The 27799-nt window shown below is 41.7% G+C and overlaps 1 protein-coding gene across 9 annotated transcripts in view; it reads right to left on the bottom strand.

Annotated features, from left to right (window-relative positions):
• The window catches only part of RASAL2 (RAS protein activator like 2), a 394529-nt gene that overhangs the window by 175686 nt on the left and 191044 nt on the right, over nt 1–27799 (bottom strand). For all 9 annotated transcript variants that reach the window (XM_056531799.1, XM_056531795.1, XM_056531790.1 and 6 more), the window contains exon 3: nt 7491–7617. In XM_056531799.1, the coding sequence (XP_056387774.1) occupies nt 7491–7617 (127 nt within the window). The remainder of the gene's footprint in view (nt 1–7490; nt 7618–27799) is intronic.

The raw sequence follows: 27799 nt of genomic DNA, 5'->3' as shown, positions 1-27799 counted from the left end.
TGGGGTGCCAACACTCCCACCAATCAGCTATTTGCCAGAACCACAGCACTGATATAAAACAACAGAGCTAGAGACAGACAGCTCCATACATTGTGTAGTGGCTGCGCTCGGTTACTGCAGATCAGCTTCCAATGAAGTAAACGTTTGCCAAGCTGCCGCAACCAGGCGCAGCCACTACACAATATATGGCGCTAGTCCTGGCCTGTTGCTTTGCATATGCCTGCAAAACTGCACATGTTGACGGTTAAATAGCAACTATCACTTTAGAAAACTTTTTACATGTCAATAATTTTGATCGGTGAAGGTCTGGGTGTTAAGACCCCCACCGATCGTAAGATACAGCTGGAAGAAGTGATGAACTAAGTGCTTTACTCTTGGCTCACTGACGTTTCTGTCTCGCTTCAGGAGCTTAGCTGCACACTTCTCCCGGATGGCTCTAGAGATGAATACTCATCATGACAAAAGTATTTTTTTTTTTTTTAGAGGAACACTATTTTGGAAACCCTTACAGCAGGAGCCACTCTAAGGGTGCATTCACATTTCTTTATTGCAATGCCTGGTGTATCCATAGGGCCTCACTTACCCAGTGTACAAAATTTTACTTTTGTCATATGTTGTCCTGGTATGTACAATCTACATGTTATTCAATGCAAAAATATTATGTAATGAAAAATGGGAGGCCCTATGGGCGATGTATGCCACTATATGCCTGCACTATGGTATACGTTTGAGTCTTCTTTTGAAGAAATACAATGTGAAATACTCCAAAAAAAGGCTCAAATAGTAAGTAAATCTATATAGAGAAACCTCCCGAAAAGGAGACCCCACTCTATGACCTCCATATGCCCTAATATAGCATATGAACAAGGGTATCTTTGCAGGACAACTCATTATATTTAAGGAAAGATTGTGCAGTCATGATCATATTGAAACTAATTCAGCCGAGGATATTAGGTTAAACTTCCTATACCAATTTCGAATGAATCCATGAGGATTAAACATGAATTATTGAGCCTCTGAAGAGATTAGACAGGGCCTGGGATCTTCATGTCTCTGCCCTAATCTATAAATAACACATAAGGTAGAACTTAACCTTTGACTCCTGACATTTTCCAATGAATAGATTCTTCTATTCTATCACACTGGCAAAAAGTGAAACGATGAGGTTTACAAACCAGTCATATATAGTACAGGTATAAATCAGTGGAAGAAAATATACACACATATGGGAAGATGTGATTGATACGTAACTTTTAATATAATCATCTTCAAGCTCACCACATATTTAACATCAATCCAAAACCATTGAAATAAATGCACCAGACTAGACATGCTGGTCATTCCGGACTATATGCAATTGTGATTATAGAGGTCATAAGTGAGGAAGTACTGTATGGTCCTGTGTGCTAATAGGACTGTAGAGAGTCTCAACATGTTTCTATCACATGTAGGGGCGTACTCAGGGGAGATATAATCAGGTCCCTAGCACTGAAGTAAGTACACAACAACCATTAAATAGCAGAGCAATCCACTGTGTCCCTAATTAACAGTCTCCCACTTCTTAGCACATAATACAGTCCAAAGTCTCTAATCGCATATTAGGATATTGATACAGGTACAACCGCCTAATGGGGCCACCTGCTGGGCCATATAGGGATTTTTGCAGTACATCATTCGGTATAGATCAGTAATCACATCTTAGCACAGACTGATTTTAAAGGGAATGTCCAGAGGGAAAAATATATTTTAATAAAAGTAGATAGTGGTGTGGATGCTGGATAACCTCGGCAAGGTGCTTTTCCAGTCCTGTTGAAGATGGTGATGCTTCTCTGGGGCGCCTCCGGATACGTGGATGTTCCAACTTCCGACCCAGGTAAGGGTTGAAGAAGGAAGGTGCGGGAGCAATTGAAAGTTTTTAAAAGGCTTTATTCAGATGACGTGTTTCGCAAGGGGTCCCTTGCTTCATCAGGTCATAGACAAAAGGGGTACAGACAATCTTTATAAAGAAAGCGAACTCCAGCTCGGCTCAGGTAAGTGCGGCTTTATTCACATCAACGAGGCAACAGGTACAGGGAGGAAGTGACGCGTTTCGGACAGGTGCTGGCCTTAGACAATCTTTATATACAGTGTATACTTGAAAAAGTGCGGGAGTTTGTGACAGGTGTGATACGTCATCTAGATGCCGGATGTGACGTGCCGGCTGGGAACGGGAGCGTTCATTCATAAAATGTACTGTTTGTATACAATGTACCGAGTGTGACTTTGTAATTGTATACAAACAGTACATTTTATGAATGAACGCTCCCGTTCCCAGCCGGCACGTCACATCCGGCATCCAGATGACGTATCACACCTGGCACAAACTCCCGCACTTTTTCAAGTATACACTGTATATAAAGATTGTCTGTACCCCTTTTGTCTATGACCTGATGAAGCAAGGGGCCCCTTGCGAAACGCGTCGTCTGAATAAAGCCTTTTAAAAACTTTCAATTGCTCCCGCACCTTCCTTCTTCAACCCTTACCTGGGTCGGAAGTTGGAACATCCACGTATCCGGAGGCGCCCCAGAGAAGCATCAACATCTTCAACAGGACTGGACAAGCACCTTGCCGAGGTTATCCAGCATCCATATCACTATCTACTAGACCAACACCACGGAGTATCGGCACAGATGCTCGGCAGCCTAGAGGAGAATATATAGAGTGCATGCACTCAGAAAGCTTACATCAGTGTTGTGCCTGAGCTTGCACAACACTAGAAGGTGAGTGTGTTAATTCACACTTTTACTTGAATCCATAATTTTTGTACGTGCATCTTTATATCCGTTGCGATTACCATCATTTACGGCACTTAGATAGCGCCCCCTTTGTTCCCCCTTTTTTCTTTCCTTTTCTGCACATATTTTAATAAAAGGGCAGAGTGGTTTTTGATTGGCAGTGCACCGCAGACTGTGAACAAGGCTGTGATTTTTATTTTATTTTAATGGTATCAAGCAGGCTGAGCAGATTTTTTAACAAGTCAGGATCACAAGATGATCCCTCAATAATCCTCTGATTCAATGAGAATGACATAGTATGTGTGTCCCCGGGACAATATTTCTGGCACCAGTAAAGATTACTGCAAAAATATCTCACATAGAAAATTTGGCCCGTCCAGATATCCTTCTGTATATTCCAATATTGCAGGGGGTGCATAAACTTATTGGGCTGATCAAAAAGGGCAGAAACACAACACTCTATAGCAGCCTTTCCCAACAATTGTGCCTCCAGCTGTTGCAAAACTACAATTCCCAGCATGCCCGGACAGCCTCTCTGGGCATGCAGAGAGTTGTAATTTTGCAACAGCTGGAGGCACACTGGTTGGGAAACACTGCTCTATAGCTTACATGTAAAATTATAGGGTAACTCTGTATATACATTATTAATTAAATATATTAATCCTTCCAGTAAATATGAGCTGCTGAATACTCTGGAGGAAGTTGTGTAGTTCTTTCAAGTCTGACCACAGTGCTCTCTGCTGCCACCTCTGTCTATGTCAAGAACTGTCCATAGCAGAAGCAAATCCCCAAAGCAAACCTATCCTGCTCTTGACAGTTCCTGAGACAAACAGAGGTGGCAGCAGAGAGCACTGTGGTCAGACTGAAAAGAACTACACAACTTCCTCTGTAGTATACAACAGCTGATAAGTAGTGGAAGGATTAAGATTTTTAAATAGAAGTCATTTACAAATCTGTTTAACTTTCTGCCACCAGTTGGTTTAAAAATATTTTTTATCCTCGAGTATCACTTTAATTAGAGATGAGCGAACTTACAGTAAATTCGATTCGTCACGAGCTTCTCAGCTCGGCAGTTGATGCCTTTTCCTGCATAAATGAGTTCAGCTTTCAGGTGCTCCCGTGGGCTGGAAAAGATGGATACAGTCCTAGGAGACTCTCTCCTAGGACTGTATCCACCTTTTCCAGCCCACCGGAGCACCTGAAAGCTGAACTAATTTATGCAGGAAAAGTCATCAACTGCCGAGCCGAGAAGTTAGTGACGAATCGAATTTACTGTAAGTTCACTCATCTCTAACTTTAATCTTTTAAACAAATATCTTGATACTATATCCTGAACGTGACCACGTCTGCCAGATTGTATCCGATTGTAACTTGCTAGATCCTGGTAGCGCCCATTATATCATTGTTGGTGAGGAGTTGTTTATGCCCTTGGCGCCGGGAGAAGCTGCTATGGTGATCTACCCATCATTTGTCTTACAACATGCCTGATGAGAGTTGTGCTTTTATATGCACAACCACCATTGTTGAGTGTTGGTTAGGCACAAATACTCACTCCTCATTTGGAGGATATTACACAGGGAGGCGCTCTTCGTTGTTCGTATGTTTTATGTGTCTTCTGACAAACGTGTTGACTATTCCCAATGACAACCTGCATAACTGACAATGTCGCTCTGGGATATAAAGATATGTAAGGCAATGTACACAAAGCTACTCAACTAGATACATTCTATAGTTAAACTGCAAAAGGTGCTCAAAAGTTAGGGGTCTCTAGTATAAAGTCATGACTGAAGTGTCCGATGGCAGGTCTAGCATGTCCGTAATGTTGGTAGGACCACTCAGGTGGCAGACACCATTACAGCTGCTATGGCCGTAGTTTTACCAGTAGATGCACAGTATCACTTTTTTGGTTCATGAACATTAGAGCCTCATGCACACAAAGATACTAAGGTCAAGTTTTCGCGAGGTGCTATGTCCCATTCAGACCAAGACTATTCAGACTAGAAGTATTACTGGAAACTCAGATATGGTATTCAAGGCGCTCTTATTCTTATATATAATTCCTTAAAGGGGTACTCCACTGCTCAGCGTTTGGAACAAACTGTTCCGAACGCTGGAGCCGGCAGCTCATGACGTCATAGCCCCGCTTCCTCAATGCAAGTCTATGGGAGGGGCCGGACGGCCCCTCCCATAGACTTGCATTGAGGGGGCGGGCCATGATGTCATGAGGGGGTGGGGCTATGATGTCACGAGCTGCCGGCTCCAGCGCTCGGAACATTTTGTTCCAAACGCTGAGCAGTGGAGTACCCCTTTAATGGTTATTTAAAAAGTACCTGTCACCAAATAAACTGTTCTAAATAGAGATGAGCGAACTTACAGTAAATTCGATTCGTCACAAACTTCTCGGCTCGGCAGTTGATGATTTTTCCTGCATAAATTAGTTCAGCTTTCAGGTGCTCCGGTGGGCTGGAAAAGGTGGATACAGTCCTAGGAGACTCTTTTCTAGGACTGTATCCACCTTTTCCAGCCCACCGGAGCACCTGAAAGCTGAACTAATTTATGCAGGATAAATCATCAACTGCCGAGCCGAGAAGTTCGTGACGAATCGAATTTACTGTAAATTCGCTCATCTCTAGTTCTAAACTAGCACAGGCTATGTTCCCTAACTACTCCTAACACCCCTCCTGCCCTTAACCCCTTAAGGACGCAGGGTTTTTCCGTTTTTGCACTTTCATTTTTTCCTCCTCACCTTCTAAAAATCATAACGCTTTCAATTTTGCACCTAAAATTCCATATTATTTTTTGCGCCACCAATTCTACTTTGCAGTGACAGTCATTTTACCAAAATATCCACAGCCAAGCAGAAAAATTAATTGTGCAACAAAATTTAAGAAAAAATGCCATTTTGTAACTTTTGGGGGCTTCAGTTTCTATGCAGTGCATTTTTCGGTAAAAATGACACCTTATCTTTATTTTGTAGGTCCATAAGATCAACATGATACCCTACTGATTTTGCATCACTTCTAAAAAAAAAAAAAAAAAAAAAAAAATCATAACTACATGCAGAAAAATTTATACATTTAAAATTGTCATCTTCTGACCCCCTATAACTTTATTATTTTTCCACATATGGGCCGGTATGAGGGCTCATTTTTTGCGCCGTGATCTGAAATTTTTATCTGTACCATTTTTAGATTGATCTGACTTTTTGATCGCTTATTATTCATTTAATCATGATATAAAAAGTGACCAAAAATACACTATTTTAGACTTCGGACTTCTTTTTGTGTGTACGCCATTGACCGCTCGGTTTAATTAATGATATATTTTTATAGTTTGGACATTTCCGCACAGGGCAATACCACATATGTTTATTTTTATTTACACAGTTTTTTTTTTTTTTTTATTGGAAAAGGGGGTGATTCTTACTTTTATTAGGGAAGGTGTTAAATGATCTTTATTAACTACTTTTTACACTTTTTTTTTTTGCAATATTAAACGTTTTGTTTGGTGACAGGTACTCTTTAAGGGAGTAAGTTAAGATTTTAATGCTTTGTGTTATTCCAAGTCCTGAAGGCTGTTAAATGGGTCATCAAGGATTAGAAAAACAGAACTGATTTATTTCAAAAACAGCACTACACCTGTCCTTAGCTGCAATATTGTACACATCCTAAGTTCCATTGAAGTGAATGGATGGGGCCAAGTTGTAATACAACACACAACCTGAGGACAGGAAAGGTCCTGTTTTTGGAAGAAATTAGCTCAGTTTTAAAAGTAATTTGCCACATTTCTAACATACCAGTTTTCTACAAAAAACTATTTTATAACTTCTCTCTTTCCTGTGTTCCCCTTGATGCAGGTAATATTGAGCTCTGGACAGAATCAGTCTCCTTCCCCCTCAGGCAGCTAACAATTGAGACCATGTCTACATCTCCTGCAGCAGAATTTTTCTCAAATACGCAGTCAAGCTACTGCAATGATTCTGGCTCTTCCCTGACTAGCAGGGTAGAAGGGAGCTTCTAATGGCAGTTCTGCAGTGATCATTAAAAAGAGACATGGCTGTGAGGAGACTGACTGAGCATGTGTGTCCTCCAGCACCGAGCTTAGCAGGTGGATGTGCACATTGCTATACATTCTGAACACCAGGTGGCACCATACTTAAATTTTTTTAACAGCAGGTAAACAGTAAAAAAAAAATATATATTTTATAACCTTTACAGTGAACATGGTATAGTCGGACAACCCCACAGAAATCTTTATAATGCATGGTGCTGCATGTTACCGACTAGGGTGCACTGGGGTCATGTAATGGTGACAGAATCTAAGTGTCTATATTTAACTTTACTGGGAACTTTGTGCTATTTGACCCCATTTTCTGCAAGGACGGATCATGATTCTTTTTGATCACAATTAGAAGTTCATGGTAGCAGGGCAGCAGCTCTAAGAACAGGCAATTACGTAGTGACTAGTCAGTCATGTAAGCAGTTAAATATATAGCTTATTACCAAACATTACATAATGATACTAATAGCCTAATTGTCTTGTCTGGGATCTGCTCAGAATATGCAGTCAAGAGGGCAAATGCAAAGTGCGTGAACATGTTCATAGAATAATCTCTCCACAGCTGTCAGTCTAAGATATAAACTAATACAGCAAGACTCAATCTTCATTCACATATGGTGACTAGATCCAGATTAGATAATTATCCTTATAACTTACCCAGCTTTGAGGGACCCTCTGGCGGGTATTCAGGAAACTGCCCCTCAGAAGGGACGCTCACTGTTCTTCGGAGGCTCCGACTTTTGGTAGATTCTGGAGTTGAGTCCTGTACATTATCACCAGACATCTACAAGAAAAAGGAGGGACAGGATTCAGGGGGACTATGTACAGTAACAAGTGCTGCTAATCTCCTCGCAGCTATAACAGATAAGTCAGCCCCCACTTGATCTCTTTATCCTGCGTACGATTACAAGGCTAGAAGACGACCAGTGAGGCTCTTTCGTGACTGATGGACGCCCTCTGCAGGACACTGCCAGGTAGTGACGCTGGTACTGTAATGTTATCAGATTAGATATCTTGTACAACGAGTCTGTGGAGATCATAAACCCACATGAATGACATGAAAAAGGAAGTGATTTACCATATTCCACCGAGACCATCTGTAACCCTGCCCATAACTATTGTAAATGATATCCACTAAGTGTCATGTAGACTGTCACTAGACCCTCTCTCTACTGTTAGAATGTCCTCAGATCAAAGGAGATTTGGGGATGGGGGGGGGATTGGGATTTATCAACCGGTTTAAAACCTAAAGTGACACTATTGTTTTTTTCTTTCTTTACAAGTTGCAGGTTTGGAATAATGCCGTTGATAAAGCCATGTTCACACAACCGAAAAAAATATGCAGCTTAAATTTCTACTGGATTTCTCATTTTTACTCTTTTAGGGCAGGGTCACACATGCTGTATTGTGCAGTGTACTTTCCTACCCATTGAAGTCAATGGGTAGCAAAATCAGTTGCAGAAATGTGCAGCAAAATACGGTAATCATTTTTGTGTTTTTTTGTTGACAATTAACCCCTTGCCAAGTGGAATAATTCACATCCTGGAACTGTGATGCATTTTCCAAAAAGAAACACATGCTGGGGCATTCCTATTTAGACATGTGTGATATAAATGTCAGATAAATGAGGGTCTCTCTTTGGAAACCTGCACCTATCTTAAGATTCATGGCCCCTCCGGCCTGGTTGCCACCATTGGAGCTGTTTTACGCAATTTACCCTTACGCATTTTACGCATTTTAACATTAATCAGAGTTATGGAAACAAAAAAGCACAACAAACTATGCATTTCTTGCAATCCTTTTTACCCAATAAAGTCAATGGAAGTTAAATAAACTGCATAAAACAGGCTGTTTGTCTGTTTTTGGTGACCGGACCCCTGCAAGCAAACATTCTATCCCCTGTCCCTGGGATAGGGGATAAGATGTCTGGGGGACAGAGTACCCATTTAAACTTTAAATTAGTATTTGTAAGTCAAAACTAGAAACAGAATCTCGACAGAAAATACTAGAATGGAATGATCGGCACTATTGTGTTATAGACCCTTTCTGGTTTTGTCTTATAAATACTGCCATAAAACACTGACCAACATACTACTGTGTGTAAGTAGCCTTAGAAGCACTTAGAATATATCTACTACCAGTTTTGACGCGGACGTCTCTCTATCCTATCCAACAGCTTTTGGACGCACGCAGAAAATACCAACACCCTTGCTGAAGCTGTACACAGGCGGTACCATAAAATGTATTATCTAGAGTGAATAAATTTGTGCCACGTTCTAAGTGTTCTGGGTGGCTGGGAAAGGTTGGCAGAACCTTTGAAGACCTTGGACTGTCACCCTGGGTCTTTACAGGCATCTAGAGCACTTTGAAAGTGTCACAAATGTATTCAGACAAAACTAATTGATGACCGAAGTCCATAGTTCTCAACATATCGACTGAAGTTTTACGAGTCTTTTCTGCTTACAGCTCTATACAGTGGTTAGAGTGTTAACCTTCTGAACTGATCATACAACTCTGCACAACTGTGAAAAAGTAATATGATGTCCTGGCCTCCGCCAATACTGGAGTCCAGGAGTTGGTGCTCTGAACATTAGGTGCACACAGCTCTGTATCCCCTGGACCCCTCCTCTTGGCTATGACTGAGGACTCTAGTTTTCGAGCAGTAGAGCTGTCAGTCATGGCTGAAAGGAGCGGTCTCAACTCAATACAGAGATCTGGGCACTGAACACTTGCTATGGTGGTAGCCAAGACATCAAGCAAGTTGCATGATCAAAACAGAATGTACCACTGCACTCCCTTACCAGTCCTCTGTATAGGGCTGTCAGTCCTTCTGGTGGCTCAATACTGCTGACTGTCTCCCTTTAACCCAGTTTCACTATCTGGCATCATTACAGTAGCAGGCAAAACTTGATTTTCTGAGAATTTTTATCATGGTCCTGGTGATCACTGATGCAGCCCCTTAAAGGGGTACTGTACTGGAAAACATTTTTTTTTGTTTTATATATATATATATATATATCAACTGGTGCCAGAAAGTTAAACAGATTTGTAAATTACTTCTATCTAAAAATCTTAATCCTTCCAGTACTATTCAGCTGCTGTACGCTCCACAGGAAATTCTTTTCTTTTTGAATTTACTTTCTGTCTGACCACAGTGCTCTCTACTGACACCTCTATCCATTTTAGGAACTGTCCAGAGTACAAGCAAATCCCCATAGCAATACAGCCTATACAGGAGAATGAAGAGACTAGACGGCACTCACCAATCAAGGGGGGGGGGGGGGTACTTTATTCTTCAGTAGTAAACATACAGCGGCAGGTCAGGGAGTCAGACAGACAGAGGGAGAAGCATGCGTCTCCCGCTGTCTGTCTGACTCCCTGACCTGCCGCTGTATGTTTACTACTGAAGAATAAAGTACCCCACTGATTGGTAAGTGCCGTCTTGTCTCTTCGTTGTTCTGCATTCAAGTCCTTTCATTCACCAGCCTAAGCGCCACTTCTTAGGGGACAGTTGCGGTGCCGGTGTGGCATCTTCCGCTCCTGCTGGATTCTGGTATCCTATCCACATATTGCAAGCTGCAGCAGCGCCGGTGAGCTGCTTTCTTCTCTATGCACTGAAGGCCTATTTATCACTTCATATGTGGAGGCTGCTGTTCTTGCCAGGATAGGATAAAATACAAAATATGGGTAGATGATGCCTGGCACCCAACGCCAGTGAGGTAGATATGTCCCTTGGTGAGACAACTTAAATATATACTCTTGGAAAATCACCAATTAGGCTCTTGATGTATAAAATCAATTTTACTAGATTTCGAAACATAACACCGCAGTATACAGAAACGTGTATGTGCAGGGATGAGGGAACGGGGTACAGGTGAGTATCTACACTGAAGACCCTGCCTATCTAGGGAGTGAACTCCTGGTATTAAGTGTGGATGGGGTTAGGGAAAAGAATTACATTACATACATATAGTGTGTAGGACCTCTCTTGCCAAGAGAGGTCCTACTCACTATATGTATGTAATGTTATGTAATGTTATTCTTTTCCCTAACCCCATCCACACTTTACACTGAAGAGCCTGCCTATCAAGGGAGGGAACTCCTGGTATTAAGTGTGGATGGGGTTAGGGAAAAGAATAACATTACATAACATTACATACATATAGTGAGTAGGACCTCTCTTGGCAAGAGAGGTCCTACGCACTATATGTATGTAATGTTATTCTTTTCCCTAACCCCATCCACTCTTAATACCAGGAGTTCCCTCCCTTGATAGGCAGGGTCTTCAGTGTAAAGTGTGGATGGGGTTAGGGAAAAGAATAACATTACATACATATAGTGAGTAGGACCTCTCTTGGCAAGAGAGGTCCTACACACTATATGTATGTAATGTTATTCTTTTCCCTAACCCCATCCACACTTAATACCAGGAGTTCACTCCCTAGATAGGCAGGGTCTTCAGTGTAGATACTCACCTGTACCCCGTTCCCCCATCCCTGCACATACACATTTCTGTATACCGCTGTGTTATGTTTCAAAATCTAGTAAAATGTAGTTTTATACATCTAGAGCCTAATTGGAGTATATACAGGACAGGATAAAGCCTCCATATATCACAGGAGTCACAAATGTGGTCAAATTAAATTACACCCATTTACTGCAGAACTAATGTCTGGCAATGCTCTATATCACATCCTTGCATTGAATTCACTGCAGCCTTTAGGAGATAATACATGTGTCCTAACAAGACAAAAGAATCCTGACTTAAAAGTAAAATGACTCAGTCACGCCATGATACCACCACGGAGCTATTTATCGAAGCTGGTTTACATGGCGGGTAACAATTAGACATAGAAAGAGATTAAAAAAAGAGGAATTAATTGCACAGAGCCATGGGAGCCGACCACAAATACAACGAATATGTCAAGCTTAGTAACTGTGGAACCCATGCCGTGCCCGAGCTGCTGGATGCCCGCACTGACAGAAGACCTCTTGTGCCCATTCAAGCAGACTGCGCAGACGTTAGTTCTATAATTCGAAACGCAATGTATTTGTTTGATCCTGCACGACTTTCTACAGGTGCGTTCAGGATGTAAGACACATATCTGCAGGCTTCTTTGCAGGTGCCAATCCCTTGCTCCTGTCTGCGAGAGGAGAGCACGTAACTATAATTACACAGTGAGAGAGAAGTACCCTCTTGCCAGCTCTGGGCACAAACAGCAACAGGAAAACAATTTTTTGGCAGGAGGGAGCGTTTTCTGGAGGGCTCCCTTCTGTGTGTTTATCATTAGTGTGCTGAATAAGCTGTTCAGCCATTGCTGACGATCCATTGTGGTGAGGCCCATGGTACTCGGAGGTGGAATTCACAGAATCTGGATGCTGGAAATACTGAGAAATTCACACAGGTGTTCAGCGGAGGGATTAGATAACACTTTTCTGGCATGTGTAGATCGTAGGATCGTAAATTTTAAGTAGATTTGTTAAGCTGTGTCTACACGTCATGGCTCTTTGTAAGGCTAGGTTCAGACTACGGAATTTCCGCCTGCAATTCCTCTTTGAAATTGGAGGCGGAAATTCCGCTTGCTAAAATGTATAGTGTAGTGAATGGGTTTCCGTTCACAAATTCACACTTCACAAATTCCGCTTCACAAATTCCGAAGGGAAAATCCGCTTGGAAATTTCCACCTGAAGAATGGGGTTGCTCTTTCTTCAGGCGGAAATACTCACGGAACACATTCCAGTCTATTGGAGACTGCAGTGTCCGCACGGTCCTAGCGCCGACTGATTCAGTCAGCGCTGGCCGCACTCGGAATATCCGGGCGGAAATCTTCTGCCCGGAGATTCCGTAGTCTGAACCTAGCCTAAGTGTATTGAATTGTATTGTCTCTCTCTAAGGCTGCATTCACACCACGTTTTTGCGATACAGTTCCCGTATACGTTTTCAATTTGAAAACTGTACGGAACCGTATTGAAAACCGTATGCCAAAAGATGCATCAGGTTGTGGCCGTTTTGCATCCTGTACGGTTTTGTCAGTTTTTTCCCCGAACCCAAAACGGTAGCCTACCACGGTTTTTGGTCCGGGTGAAAAACCATGTTGAAACATATACGTTTTTTTTTTTTTTTTTTTAAAAACATGGGGGTCAATGAAACTGTACAGAACTGTATGTGTGTACGGTTCCATCCGGTTTTCACCATACGGTTTTTGACTTTTGCACAGTTTTTTTCTTGGAATTTCAATCAAAAAAGGGAAACTTTATTCATAATGGAATGAAAAGTCAAAAACGTTTAAGATTTTTTCTTAAAAAGACGGATGCAACCGGATATCATTTTTCAAACCGTATACGGATTCACATTTTTACACACGTTTTCATACAGTTTAGTCAGGTTCTGAGGAATCCTTTTTTTTTTTATCAAAAACCTGATACGGGAACTGTATTGCAAAAATGTGGTGTGAACCCAGCCTAAGTCAGTGTTTCCCAACCAGGGTGCCTCCAGATGTTGCAAAACTACAACTCCCAGCATGCCTGGACAGCCTTTGGCTGTCCAGGCATGCTGGGAGTTGTAGTTTTGCAACACCTGGAGGCACCCTGGTTGGGAATCACTGCTCTAAGTCATTGTTGGAGTTTGTCAGCTTGATCCCTAAAGGAAACATCCCTAGTGCAATCACTTAGTACGTGTTAGTTCCCCATTAAGGATGGCACGGATAGTATTGGCCGGAGGGGAAATAGCCGATAACTTATACCGGAATATAGGTATAAGTTATCGGCTATCGGCCTGAAAGGTCACAGATTATCGATATAGATTTAAGTTCTGGTCCGGCTGGAGTACGGGAGAGCATGGTTTTCCCCTCCCCCAGCCGAATCAGACACCCGTATAGTGAAAACATGGTGTACATGCACCCTAATAAAAACTCAACACTTCCAGGAAATGTACTCTCATACGTATCACTCGCACAAACCTGTTTGTAGTGCGCGTGACGCAAATAAAAATTATATTTACCAGTCCTCGTTCTGTGCCTCCTCTCTTTGGTTAACCCCAGCCTTGTGGATATGCTAATAATCCTGCTTGGTGAACGGGTGGCGTTCATAAGCCAATGCACGGTGACTTCCGGACGGCCTCTTCTTCTGCAAAATGGAGCTCCACTCTGCAGAAAACGCTTCCCCGTATGAGCAATAGCCATGGCCACAGCAGTTATGCTACAGCAGTGTTTCCCAACCACTGTGCCTCCAGCTGTTGCAAAACTAAAACTCCCAGCATGCCCGGACAGCCAAAGGCTGTCCGGGCATGCTGGGAGTTGTAGTTTTGCAACAGCTGGAGGCACCCTGGTTGGGAAACACTGTGCTACAGAGTGGAGCTCTGTTCTGCAGTGGAAGAGGCTCGACACAGGAGAGGAGGCATTACAAGGAAGATGTCGGATAGATGTCACAGCGCACTAGGGGTTTGGGAAGGCCCTTGTGCACAAAGCAGGATCATTAGCAGATCTCGAAGAGCGGGGATTACCATTAAAACTTGAAAGCAAAAGAAGGACCCAGGCCAGCACAGGACAATGTATAGACCATGGCAGCACAGCAAACGCACAGGACCTCCGGACCAGTACCCCAGCACATCTAGATCACTTTCAGGGAATTCTTGGCTCTGAGGAAGGCACCAGTTAGTGCCGAAACGCATTGTCCTTCCTATAAAAAAATTATACGTTGTCCTGTGCTGGCCTAGGTCCTTCTTTTGCTTTCAAGTTTTAATCAGTGCCTCCTAGACCGTTTTTTTTTGCTTGTGTGTTCGCTTATCCATATCGGTTTCCTTCCTGGTGTGATGTCCCAGTACGAGATATACTCTCATACAGTACCTAGGCCCTGTCAGGTTGAGTCCCTCTGTGTCCTAGGGGCTCACCTGCAGTGTCTCCCCCATTGTGTTATCTGTATATTCGGTATAAAGGACCTTTGAGTTAGTCACATGATGATAAAGTCACATGTTTGTTACCCAGAGAGCACCAGCTAACCATGTGACCTGCAGCTTGACCTATGGGCTTCTTGCTCAGCCCCCCTTTATAAGAGAGGCAGCCATTACAATCTCTCTCTTTTGCTCTTATTATCCCTGCAGAGGTACAGTAAAGACCAGACATCTCAGAGCCAGTGTCCAGCACATCTGGAGGCCTCAAGCCTAACCTGCAGCCACATGTCAGTAAGTCAGGTCATCTCTGTCTGCTGTCACTACCTTCAGTCAAGTCTATTATAGTCAGCGTGGCTGAATTGAAGTCTGTCCAAGTCCCAGCAAGCTGCAAGGTCTTCCCTGTGTAACTGGTTATCTCTCTGGGATTATGACCTAGCTGTAAAGACAATTTCCATCTGTCTACCTCAGTAAAGCTACGGTTAACCCTAACCTGGTCTTGGACTATTATTACCCTGCCTAACCTAGGGATATCGGTGATACCGTTCTGGTGGTTACTGGGAAAACCACGCCATGGCATCACAAACATTTATGGGTTAATAACACCTGCCCCTGGGCTACATCATCTGCCCCATACACCTCATCTTCACACCCCTGTGGCACACCACACAAGAATCTGATACCGGTCAGAGTGCAGCAGCCATAATCCACTACAATTTCCTTACAACTATAGTTACCCATCAAGATGTAACAACCCAGCAGGTCAGTATATCACTTCGGTGTGGTGAAGGGTGCACACTATTTGATATACGATACCAGGGTGTGCCCCTGTCTTCTGCTTTTCTTCTCTCTCCCAATCCAAAATTACAGATTGTGGCCTACTTTTTTAGACATGACCGGTAGAACAGTCCATATGGAATGCATACCCACAAAGGCATCTGCTATACCAGTAATGTGCTATCCCAGCAGTGAGCCACAGGCTGGTACTCTTGGTTTAGGGTGGCACTCTTGTACCTCAGTCTGTAACGGAGCACCAATCTCTGCAATTGGCGCTTGTTTACAGAGCCTTTACTAGGCTTAATCAGTCACATGGGCTGTATTGTCGGGCATGCATAACCTATTACACAGGGAGATGTACGGGCGATAGTTGATGATTTTCCAGCAGGTCAGAATAGCCTGATCAGCTGTCCAGGATATTTATAAAAATAAAAAAAAAACACTTGACAGCTTTCCTCCAAAAAGCAGTGCCACATCTGTCCATGAGGTTGTGTCTGGTATTGCAGCTCAGTACCATTGAAGTGAATGAAACTCAGCTGCAAAATCCCCCTATTGCTTATTAATGATAGTGCTTGGAATACAGTAACTAGGGGTGTGAATCGCCAATAATTTGTTGATTCGATTCGAATCGCGATACCAGGGTGGCGATTCGATATATCTCAATATATCGCGATACTGTCATGTTGGCGATATATCGCGATATTTCCTATTAAAAGCTTGGGAAAACTTATTCTAGCTGAGAAAGAACAAGGTCCCGCGAGAGTTGTCCTGTGAGTGCGTACGTTCTCCTTCCTGTTTGTTCTGAGTCTGTAGTCTCGCGGTAGCAGCCTGCGAGTGGGACAGAGCTGATAACAGGTACACTGCCAACTAGTGGTCAGGAGTTTAAGTGTTATAAAAAAAATAAGATGGACAAAAAGGACTGTGACTCAGTGAGTGAAATACAGTAAATGTTAATTATAATAATTTATAAAAAATCGATTCTCAGAATTTTAAAATCGATTCAGTATCACGGAACAAAAAATCGCGATAATCGCGCAAATCGATTTTTTCTTACATCCCTAACAGTAACTAATGTATTGGTCATACATTTCAATAAGTGATCTATAGGGGTAAGTTTTCACTACAGAATTGCGCTCAGGAATTCCTTCACATGAAATCTAAACATTGGTGTAAATGGGTCTTCCGTTGACCCATTCATACTCACATTCAAAGTTCATCAGCGGAAATTGGTCCGCCGTAAGACTGAACATGTTCATTCTTTCAGCTGAATTACGCGTGGACTATATTTGCCATCAATGGCGACAGCGCAGGTCCACGCCCCGGAAGAAGCAAATTGAGCGATACGTTGGGTAGTGGAGGCTCACAGGTCATATCTAGTGTTGGGCGCGAATATTCAAAATGTGAATTTTTACCGGCACTTCGCGATTTCGCTAATATTTAGAATATAGTGATGTATATTCATAATGACGAAAATTTATGCGAATATCGGCACTTCCAGAATGGATACTGATCCCTCCCTTCTTTTAGGTGAAAGATATAATTGCGCATGCGCACTATGGGAATTTCATTACAAATTTTCGCATGTAAAAAAAAATGAGAGCGAACATAGCAAATATGCAAATTTCTCGAACATAGGACGAATATTCGTCCATGTATTTGCGAAATATCGCAAATTCGAATATGGCCCCTGCTACTCATATCTCTCTACTTGGTAATTATCACCAATGATTTTTATATGTGTTTTTATCACCTGATTTAGTTATAGTTGGTAGCTTCTTGTACATACTTGTGTTTATTACTTCTTTCTGCAATAACCGTTGGGATAAGAATTGGGATGCTATTTGTATCCTGACCTTGTATGTATAAAGCCTGATGGGCTGTGTTTGTGCGAGGGGCGGAAGTAATTATCGCTCCCTGCACTTCCAGGTGGGGCTCATTGGGAACAGGTGGGGGCGTGTGTATATAACTTCCCCCTCTCCTACAGGGGCGGAGCACGTGACGTTTGTGGAACCCTCCCAACCCTCCCTTATCTTATTCCTTCACTGTAGTGCATGCCCTCTATAGGCGTGCCCTCATTGCGCGGTTATGGCACAACTCAGACCGCTATGCTAGGGTAAGATCTTGTATAGGTATGTAGGCAATCTTTCCTGTCACTAGTACACGTATGGAGCCCCGATCACAAATATTATTTACAATTGGGTCATATTCTGTAAGCCTCCATCTTCTGTTTGGTCTGCCTCAGCAGTCCTCAGCAGTTTTTTTTATATGTCTTTTCTTTTGTTATTTATTGTCTTTGCATTTATGCATTAACCCTCATTTACTATTGCAAACCCGACATGTTTTGTCGGGTTGTGCGCCAGATTCTGTTGCATTGCGCCAGAAATTCTGTCTGTGCCAGAATTTACGCCAGAATTGAAAAAACCCAGACGACTAAGTCTCCAATTTGCTAAGAAAACCCGAAAAAGGGGCGTGGATGCCGGGAAAATGGGGCTTGGTCTCTGAAAAGGGGGCGTGTTCCCGACATTTTCACAAAAACCCAACATATTTACTAAGGTTTCCACATAAAATGTGGTGGATTTGAGCTGAGGAAAACCCGACAGATCAGAGCAGGTGTAAAAAAAAAAGCAAAGTCTAGGGAAAGTGGAAAATGTAGGGAAACCTTAGTAAATACTGTGGAAACTAAATTGTAGGGAATTAAACCCACAAAGAAACCTACACAACACTCTTAGTAAATGAGGGCCACTGTTTGATCTACAAACGCTTCGGTTCTCTTTGTATTCATATTGGCGTGGATCTGTCACTTACATGGGGGTTTTGTTTTTAGGTCCACGCAGTCCTAGCGCCAAAATTTTGTTGGCGGCCACTCAGATGGCATTTCTGAGAATTGTGTAGTGTGGACATACAACGCAAGTCAGTGGCGGAGCCATGTCTACAGAGCGAATAGGACCCTGGTGCTGGGTGTATGGAGCTATTCTCCCTTAGAGGCAATACAATGTACAGTGGTCCCTCAAGTTACAATATTAATTGGTTCCAGGACGACCATTGTATGTTGAAACCATTGTATGTTGAGACCAGAACTCTATGAAAACCTGGTAATTGGTTCTGTAGCCACTAAAATGTCATCCAAAAATAGGGGGAAAAAAGTGAGGATTAAAGAAAAATAAGTAGATAACTAATACAGATAAAGCAAATCCTTACATATAAAAGTAAGAAAGATCTGCTGGGAGCTGTAATCACTGTTTATGTCAGTGTTTCCCAAGCGGGGAGCCTCCAGCTGTTGCAAAACTACAACTCCCAGCATGCCCGGACAGCAAAAGGCTCCCCGCTTGGGAAACACTGGTCTATGTAGAGGGTCCTGAACAGAACACGCAATGTCCTTAAAAAAATAAAAAAAAAAAATAAATAATGGAGTCGCCCTCACCTGGTGTCCAAAGGAGGAGGTAACCCTGGTACAGGTAAAGTGTACAGAACATGTAATACCTCCCTGTACTGTAGGGGGCGCTACTAGACATCACGTTTCACAGATCTGGACTGTCCGTAACATTGTATGTTGAGTCTGGTTTCAACTTACAATGGTCCAGAAGAGACCATTGTATGTTGAAACTATTGTATGTTGAGGCCATTGTAATTCGAGGGATCACTGTATATGCATCATCTGTGGGGACATGGTACTATGATTTTCCTGTCTGGTATGGTACAAATGGAGTCAGTGGCATAAAGAGATATTGTAAGGCCCCATGCAATTCTCTGAGGCGCCTATTGAGGCCCTGTAGAATATGAACCTAAGCAATTACATAGTCTAATACAGAGTTTCCCAAATTGGGGTTCCTCTAGCTACTGCAAAACTACAACTCCCAGCAAGCCCGGACAGCCTTTGGCTGTCCGGGCATGCTGAGAGTTGTAGTTTTGCAACAGCTGGAGACACCCCAGTTGGAAAAAATTGGTTTGGGGGTAATGCAGAAAAGGCTGAACAAACTTATATCTGGGAGATTTATCAAAACCTGTCCAGAGCAGAGGAAAAGTTGCTGAGTTGCCCATAGCAACCAATCAGATCGCTTCTTTCATTTTTCAAAAATGAAAGAAGCGATCTGATTGGTTGCTATGGGCAACTTTTCCTCTGCTCTGGACAGGTTTTGATAAATCTCCCCTATAGACTTTACTCAGGGGTTAATATTTCCTGGCCATCTTTATTTCTTTTCCCTGTATACACTCTAATTTCTATAGCCTAATGGACAGGACCTGTATTCCACTTAGTAATAGGGTTATAGGATTTGTTCCAGCGCTCCCCCCCGCCTGCCCTGGCTGATGCACCTGCAGTAAATACACACGGGCGACATGCACAGCACCTTAATAGGATCATTAGACAGTACGGGTGAGCCAAAGGGGACGCACCAGAAAGTGGTAAGTCAGCGTGAATCCCACATAAACACCCCAGCTGACAGCAAATAATAATACACCGCGCACTGGGGTCACGGCAGTAATGAGGCATGTCACCGGAACAAATTTGTCACCGGCCGCCAAGAGGTGACCGTGCTTTCTCTGGGCTCTCTATTACAGCGTGGCGCTGAGGTGTAAATCACTCTATACACAGCTGAGGGCACACACAGCGCCATTACGCTACAAAGCACACGACGCCAGCTGAAGAAGCGGCCACAAAAAAAAAAAAAAATGATTATTATTTTCTAGCATCAATTTGTGATCTTCATTTTAGCCCAATTGTCTCATATTAATACTAGACTAATATTGATAATACTAGAATAATAGTAATCTTGGCCCTCATTTACTATTGCAAACCAGGCATGTTTTGTCGGGCTGTGCGCCAGATTCTGGCAAATTGCTCCAGAAATTCTGTGTGCGTCAGATTTTGCGCCAGAATTGAAAAAAAACCTGGCTAACTCACCATTTTGCTAAGAAAACCCGAAAAGGGGGCATGACTGTCGGGAAAGGGGGCGTGGTCACCGAAAAAGGGCCGTGCTCCTGACATTTTCACAAAAATCCAACATATTTACTAAAGTTTCCAACGAAAATTTGTAAGAGCATGTGTAAGAAAAAAGCAAAATGTAGGGAAAAGTGGAACATGTAGGGAAACCTTAGTAAATACCATGGGAAATAAATTGTAGGGAATTAAAGGGGTTATCCAAGAAAAAACTTTTTTATATACATATATATATATATATATATATATATATATATGTATATGAACTGGCTCCAGAAAGTTAAACAGATTTGTAAATTACTTCTATAAAAAAAATCTTAATCCTTTCAGTACTTATGAGCTTCTGAAGTTAAGGTTGTTATTTTCTGTCTAAGTGCTCTCTGATGACATGTGTCTCGGGAACTGCCCAGTTTAGAAGAGGTTTGCTATGGGGATTTGCTTCTAAACTGGGCGGTTCCCAAGACACGTGTCATCAGAGAGCACTTAGACAGAAAAGAACAACTCAATCCTTTCAGTACTTATGAGCTGCTGAAGTTAAGATTTTTTTAATAGCAGTAATTTACAAATCTGTTTAACTTTCTGGAACCAGTTCATATATATATAATTTTTTTTTTCCTGGATAACCCCTTTAAAACCCACAAAGAAACCTACACAACACTCTTAGTAAATAAGGGCCAATGTGTCCATAAAACATTCACCAATGACCGTCAGGTGACTAGTGGTTATTTTTAACAGAGACACAGGATAAGCAAACTGCAGCCCTCCCAGTGGTTGTTGACGGATCCGACAAGCTGGAGACAGCTGTTTAAGCAATGTTATTAACCCCTCATGGACGCGGAGATTTCGCAATTTTCCGCTTTCGTTTTTCCACCTACAGACCCCTATGAGGGCTTGGTTTTTTTGAGCAACCAAATATACTTTGTATTGTCATTACTCATTTTACTACAAAATCTACTGTAAAACAAAAAATAAAATAATAATAATAATAATAATAATAATAATAATAATAATAATAATAATAGTAATTATTGGCAAATTTAAAAAAAAAAACACCACCATTTTGCAACGTTTGGGGGCCTCCTTTTCTACACGGTGCACTTATCACTAAAATGACATGTTATCTTTATTCTGTAGGTCCATATGATTACAAATGATACCCATATTATATAGGTATTGTTTTTTTTTTTGTTTTTTTTTAGAATGCTTAACATTTTCTTCTTCTGACCACTATAACACTTTTATTTTTCTGTATACAGGGCTGGATGAGGGCTCATTTTTGGCACAGTGATCTTTAGTTTTTATCATTACCATTGTTGCTATGATAGACTTTTTGATCCCTTTTAGGTAACTTTTTCATGTATGTAAAGAGACCAAAAATATGCATTTCTGTATTTGTCATTTACATTTACATTTATGCTACAGACTGTGCGTTTTCATTAATGTTATTTTCTATGTTAATAGTTCGGATAATTCTGCATGCGGCAATAACACATGTTTACGTTTATTTCGGTTTACATTATTTTATTTGAAAAAAGGAAGAGGGGTGAATCAGACTTATTAGGGGAGGGGCTTATTTACATTTATTAACACTTTAAAAAAAAACATTTTATTCACCATATGCAATCTTGCGACTGCATATGCTCTATAATGCTGTGCCATAGCACAGAATTAATCAGTGTTATCGTTGCTCTATTACTACAGCCTGCTGAGGCTGCCTGTAGTAGAGGAGCGCCGATTGCAAAGACATGAATGGAGGAGGTGTGGTGTGACGTCACGTCTCCAGTCCCGGAAACTCAGCTTTCCCAAGACTGGAGCAGCAGTCTGGCATAGAATGCGGGTGCTGCACGGAGATTGCAGGGGGGGTCCCATGCAATCAAACATCTTATCCCCTATCCTTTGGATGGGGATAAGATGTCTATGGCCGGAATACCCCTTTAATAGTAGATGGCCGAGCTGACTGAGGTGGCCACAGTGCTCACGCAAGTGCTGCAGCTTTTACAGGCTTCCTCAGTACAGCTCCATACACTGGGTAACAGTAGTACCTGGTATGGCAGCTTGTCCAGTGTATGTAATATACTTGGGTTTAGACAAAAGGATTTTCACTACTATCACTGCAAACAAAAGTATAGATGGATGAGGGAATTAAAGGGGTCTCCGTTGTAATTTTTTTTTAAATGTATTTATTTATTTATTTATTTTTATCAACTGGTGCCAGAAAGTTAAACAGATTTGTAAATGACTTCTATAAAAAAAATCTTTACCCTTCCAGTACTTTTAAGCAGCTGTATACTACAGAGAAAATTATTTTCCTTTTAAATTTCTTTTTTGTCTTGTCCACAGTGCTCTCTGCTGACACCTCTGTCAGTGTCAGGAACTGTCCAGGGTAGCATAGGTTTGTGCAATGGGGATTTTCTCCTGCTCTGGACAGTTCCTGATACAGACAGAGGTGTCAGCAGAGAGCACTGTGGACAAGACAAAAAAGACATTCAAAAAGAAAAGTATTTCCTCTGTAGCAAACAGCTGCTAAAAAGTACTGGAAGGGTAAAGATTTTTTAATAGAAGTAATTTACAAATCTGTTTAACTTTCTGGCACCAGTTGATTTAAAAAAAAAAAATTCCACCAAAGTACCCCTTTAACCCCTTAAGGACTCAGCCCATTTTGGCCTTAAGGACTCAGACAATTTAATTTTTACGTTTTCATTTTTTCCTCCTCTCCTTCTAAAAATCATAACTCTTTTATATTTTCATCCACAGACTAGTATGAGGGCTTGTTTTTTGCGCGACCAGTTGTCCTTTGTAATGACATAACTCATTATATCATAAAATGTATGGCGCAACCAAAAAACACTATTTTTGTGGGGAAATTAAAACGAAAAACGCAATTTAGCTAATTTTGGAAGGTTTCGTTTTCACGCCATACAATTTATGGTAAAAATGACGTGTGTTCTTTATTCTGAGGGTCAATACGATTAAAATGATACCCATTATTACATACTTTTATATTATTGTTGCACTTTAAAAAAATCACAAACTTTTTAACCAAATTAGTACGTTTATAATCCCTTTATTTTGATGACCTATAACTTTTTTATTTTTCCGTATATAGTGGCGGTATGGGGGCTCATTTTTTGCGCCATGATCTGTACTTTTTTTTGATACCACATATGCATATAAAAAACTTTTAATACATTTTTTATAATTTTTTTTTAATAAAATGTATTAAAAAAGTAGGAATTTTGTACTTTTTTTTTTTTTTTCGTTCACGCCGTTAACCGTACGGGATCATTAACATTTTATTTCAATAGTTCGGACATTTACGCACGCGGCGATACCAAATATGTCTATAAAAAAAAAATTTACGCTTTCTGGGGGTAAAATAGGAAAAAACGGACGTTTTACTTTTTTATTGGGGGAGGGGATTTTTCACTTTTTTTTTACTTTTACATTTTTTAACATTTTTTTTTACACTTGAATAGTCCCCATAGGGGACTATTCATAGCAATACCATGATTGCTAATACTGATCTGTTCTATGTATAGGACATAGAACAGATCAGTATTATCGGTCATCTTCTGCTCTGGTCTGCTCGATCACAGACCAGAGCAGGAGACGCCGGGAGCCGGACGGAGGAAGGAGGAAGGAGAGGGGACCTCCGTGCGGCGTTATGAATGATTGGATCCCCGCAGCAGCGCTGCGGGCGATCCGATCATTCATTCAAATCGCGCACTGCCGCAGATGCGGGGATCTGTATTGATCCCGGCACCTGAGGGGTTAATGGCGGACGCCCGCGAGATCGCGGGCGTCGGCCATTGCCAGCGGGTCCCTGGATGCGATCAGCAGCCGGGATCAGCCGCGCATGACACGGGCATCGCTCCGATGCCCACGGTTATGCTTAGGACGTAAATGTACGTCCTGGTGCGTTAAGTACCACCGCACCAGGACGTACATTTACGTCCTGCGTCCTTAAGGGGTTAAGAAATGTTACAATTCATTATTCCCTGCACCAGTGCAGAGTGGTCAAACTTCACAATTTTTTCTTTTGCACATAAACTTTGAGCATTTTTGCTACTTTGTACCGGTGCAGGTAATGAGAACGTCCCCCCGTCCCAAAATATTCAGATCTGATGTCTAGATATTTTATGGATGATGTCGGGGGTGGGGGGGACAGTTTGTTCAAAGCCGTCCATATGATTTACCTTTCCCAGCACTTTACAAGATGTAGCCCCCCCCCCCCCCCCCCGCTACAATATCTAATGACCCAGTGGATCAGTTTCATATAGGATTAGTAATTAAATCTATACTCGTACCTCATCTGTTACTCTATGGTTTGGACTCCGTAGCTATGTACTATACAATCCCCCTTTGTTGCTAAAAACGGGTGCTTCTAGTTTATTTTCTTTAGTGATCCAGATGCTGTGACTAATGGACGCCCCCTTGCCACGTGTCCTCCAAATATCGTCTTACGCTCCCATGTATGCATTTTAATATGTAAGTACTTTAATGAGCCCCGTATCATGTTTCTGTACCATCTAGACTCCATTTACCTTGATTATAGGGGAGTCGGGTGGCTATGTGAGCCGCTACATTTATTACAGCTATATTGTCTGTATTATTGCTTTATGACATGAAATGCCTAATACAAATTCAAAATCTATAAATAAAACATAAAATTGGGTACTGTGATACTACAGCGTGACTTACTATAATTCCTGCATATGAAATAATTGGATAAAAAGCTTAAAAAAAATAATAATAATAAAAATGGTTTGTTTTAAATTACTAGCATTTTAGTGTCAGAGATTGGAAAACACATATTCAAAAGCCGTGTCCTGTGACTACAGATGAACTCTGTGTGGGAAAGAAGTGTGTATGGCACAGTTTCCCAACCAGGGTGCCTCCAGCTGTTGCAAAACTACAACTCCCAGCATGCCCGGACAGCCGAAGGCTGTCCGGGCATGCTGGGAGTTGTAGTTTTGCAACAGCTGGAGGCACCCTGGTTGGGAAACACTGGTGTATGGGGAAGTGGGTGAAGACCCCGAGGTGTGTTATTCCTGTGTTGTCACCGGCTAAAAGTGTACCATCAATGTTTCTGTACTTAGAATTGACTTCCCTTGTCCTAACCAATGTTCTTGGTACTAGTAACCATCTAAATTTACGACAAGGGGTCTGTTCCTTTTGTGCCCTTACACCTATGGCTTTCTTCCTTTGGATGTTTAGACAATCTGCAATGTGATGGTTCTGGAGGTCAATACTTAAAAGGGGTACTCCAGAGGAAAACATTTAAAAAAAAAAAAAAATCAACTGGTGCCAGAAAGTTAAACAGATTTGTAAATGACTTCTATTAAAAAATGTTTACCCTTCCAGGACTTTTTAGCAGCTGTATGCTACAGAGGAAATTCTTTTCCTTTTGAATTTCTTTTTTTTTTTTTTTGTCTTGTCCACAGTGACACCTGATGCCCGTATCAGGAACTGTCCAGAGCAGGAGAAAATTCCTACTGCAAACCTATGCTGCTCTGGACAGTTCTTGACATGGACAGAGGTGTCAGCAGAGAGCACTGGGGTCAGACAGGAAAAATAAGAAATTCAAAAAGAAAATAATTTCCTCTGTAGCATACAGCTGCTAAAACGTACTGGAAGGGTAAAGATTTTTTAATAGAAGTTAATTACAAGTCTGTTTAACTTTCTGGCACCAGTTGATTTAAAAAAAAAAAAAAAAGAAATGTTTTCCACTGGAGTACCCCTTTAATATCACATAGGAGATGTTCTCCTTTCACCAGCAGATGGCAGACTGAATTTAAAGAGGAGAGGAACAGGACGTCTTCACAGCCCCATCATCTTTATATGGCGACTGGCCGGAGGAGCGCTGCCTAACTATGCCAGGCCCTTTCTTCTCCAAAAAAAAAAAAAATAATCGAGCTGAAAACCCCCAGCAAAAATATATTTATTTCACTGTGTACATATGTGTTTATGTGCCTATGTCACAGTGTATATATATATATATATATATATATATGTGTGTATATGTGTGTGTGAAAACGTAGGTATATATGTGCCGCGCTGTGTATGAGCTTGATTTTATGTTGATTTGTGCGTCTGTCAAGTATGAATGAAGGTATAACATGTGTGTGAATGTAAGTACAAATGTATGTGTCTCAGTGCGTACGTGTGAATGTATGTACAGTGGTCCCTCAAGTTACAATATTAATTGGTTCCAGGACGACCATTGCATGTTGAAACCATTGTATGGCGAGGCAATAACTCTATGGAAACCTCGAAATTGATTCTGAAGCCCAAAAAATGTCATCCAAAAATAGGAAAAAGTGAGGATTAAAGAAAAATAAGTAGAGAACTAATATAGATAAAGCAAATTCTTACATATAAAAGTAAGAAAGATCTGCTGGGAGCTGTAATCACAGTCTATGTAGAGGACAGGAGCTTCTTCAGGGTCCTGTACAGCACAAGCAATGTCCTAAAAAAAAGTAACATGGAGCCGCCCTCACCTGGTGTCCAAAGGAGCAGCTAACTGTGACACAGGTAAAGAGTACAGAACATGTAATACCTCCCCCTGTACTGTAGGGGGCACTACCAAACAGGAATTCAGTGCATACGCTTCAGTAATACAGGGGTTTTACCAGTAAATGCCCATTCTGATTCCAGCCATTGACACGTTTCATAGATCTGGACTGTCTGTAGCATTGTATGTTGAGTCTGGTTTCAAGTTACAATGGTCCAGAAAACACCATTATATGCGGAAAATATTGTATGTTGAGGCCATTGTGTGTGTGTGTGTGAGTGTCTCTCTGTGATTGTGAGTAAAAGGCTGGGTTCCCATCACAAACTGAGCCTCCGAGCCATGGATACGTCATGTAAAAATGACAAGGTGAGGTAGTCCTGCTCATACAGGGACAGGACTCATTCAGTGGTCCTCAGCATAGTCAGCTGGTGAATAAATGTGGTTCTTTTGACGGGTGTATAAAAGTTTTGGCTCAGACTAAGTATGATTTAAAGCACTTTCAGTCAGAGCCAAAACTTGCATACGCTCGGAACATTACATGAATGTGGTTGCTAGCTGACTATGTTCAGTCCATTGAAATCAATGGAGCCCGCGGAAGTCTGAGCACGGATACATTGGCATGACTTTTTGACAGTTTCCCAAAGTATTCGGGCCTCAGAGGCACATATAGTGATGTGACCCTAGCCTTAGACTATATGTGCCTGTGTCCCAGTCTGCAGGACTGTGAATGTATGTGCATGTAGGTGTGCTACAGTGTATACATGTGGGTGAATGTAGGTTTATATGTGCCTTTGTATGTATGACTGTGAATGTATGTGCATGAATAGGTGTCACAGGGTATATATGTGGGTGAA

The sequence above is a fragment of the Hyla sarda genome, chromosome 7 (genome assembly GCF_029499605.1).
Source record: "Hyla sarda isolate aHylSar1 chromosome 7, aHylSar1.hap1, whole genome shotgun sequence".
NCBI classification, from domain to species: Eukaryota; Metazoa; Chordata; class Amphibia; order Anura; family Hylidae; genus Hyla; species Hyla sarda.
This window is presented reverse-complemented; position numbering and strand designations above follow the sequence as displayed.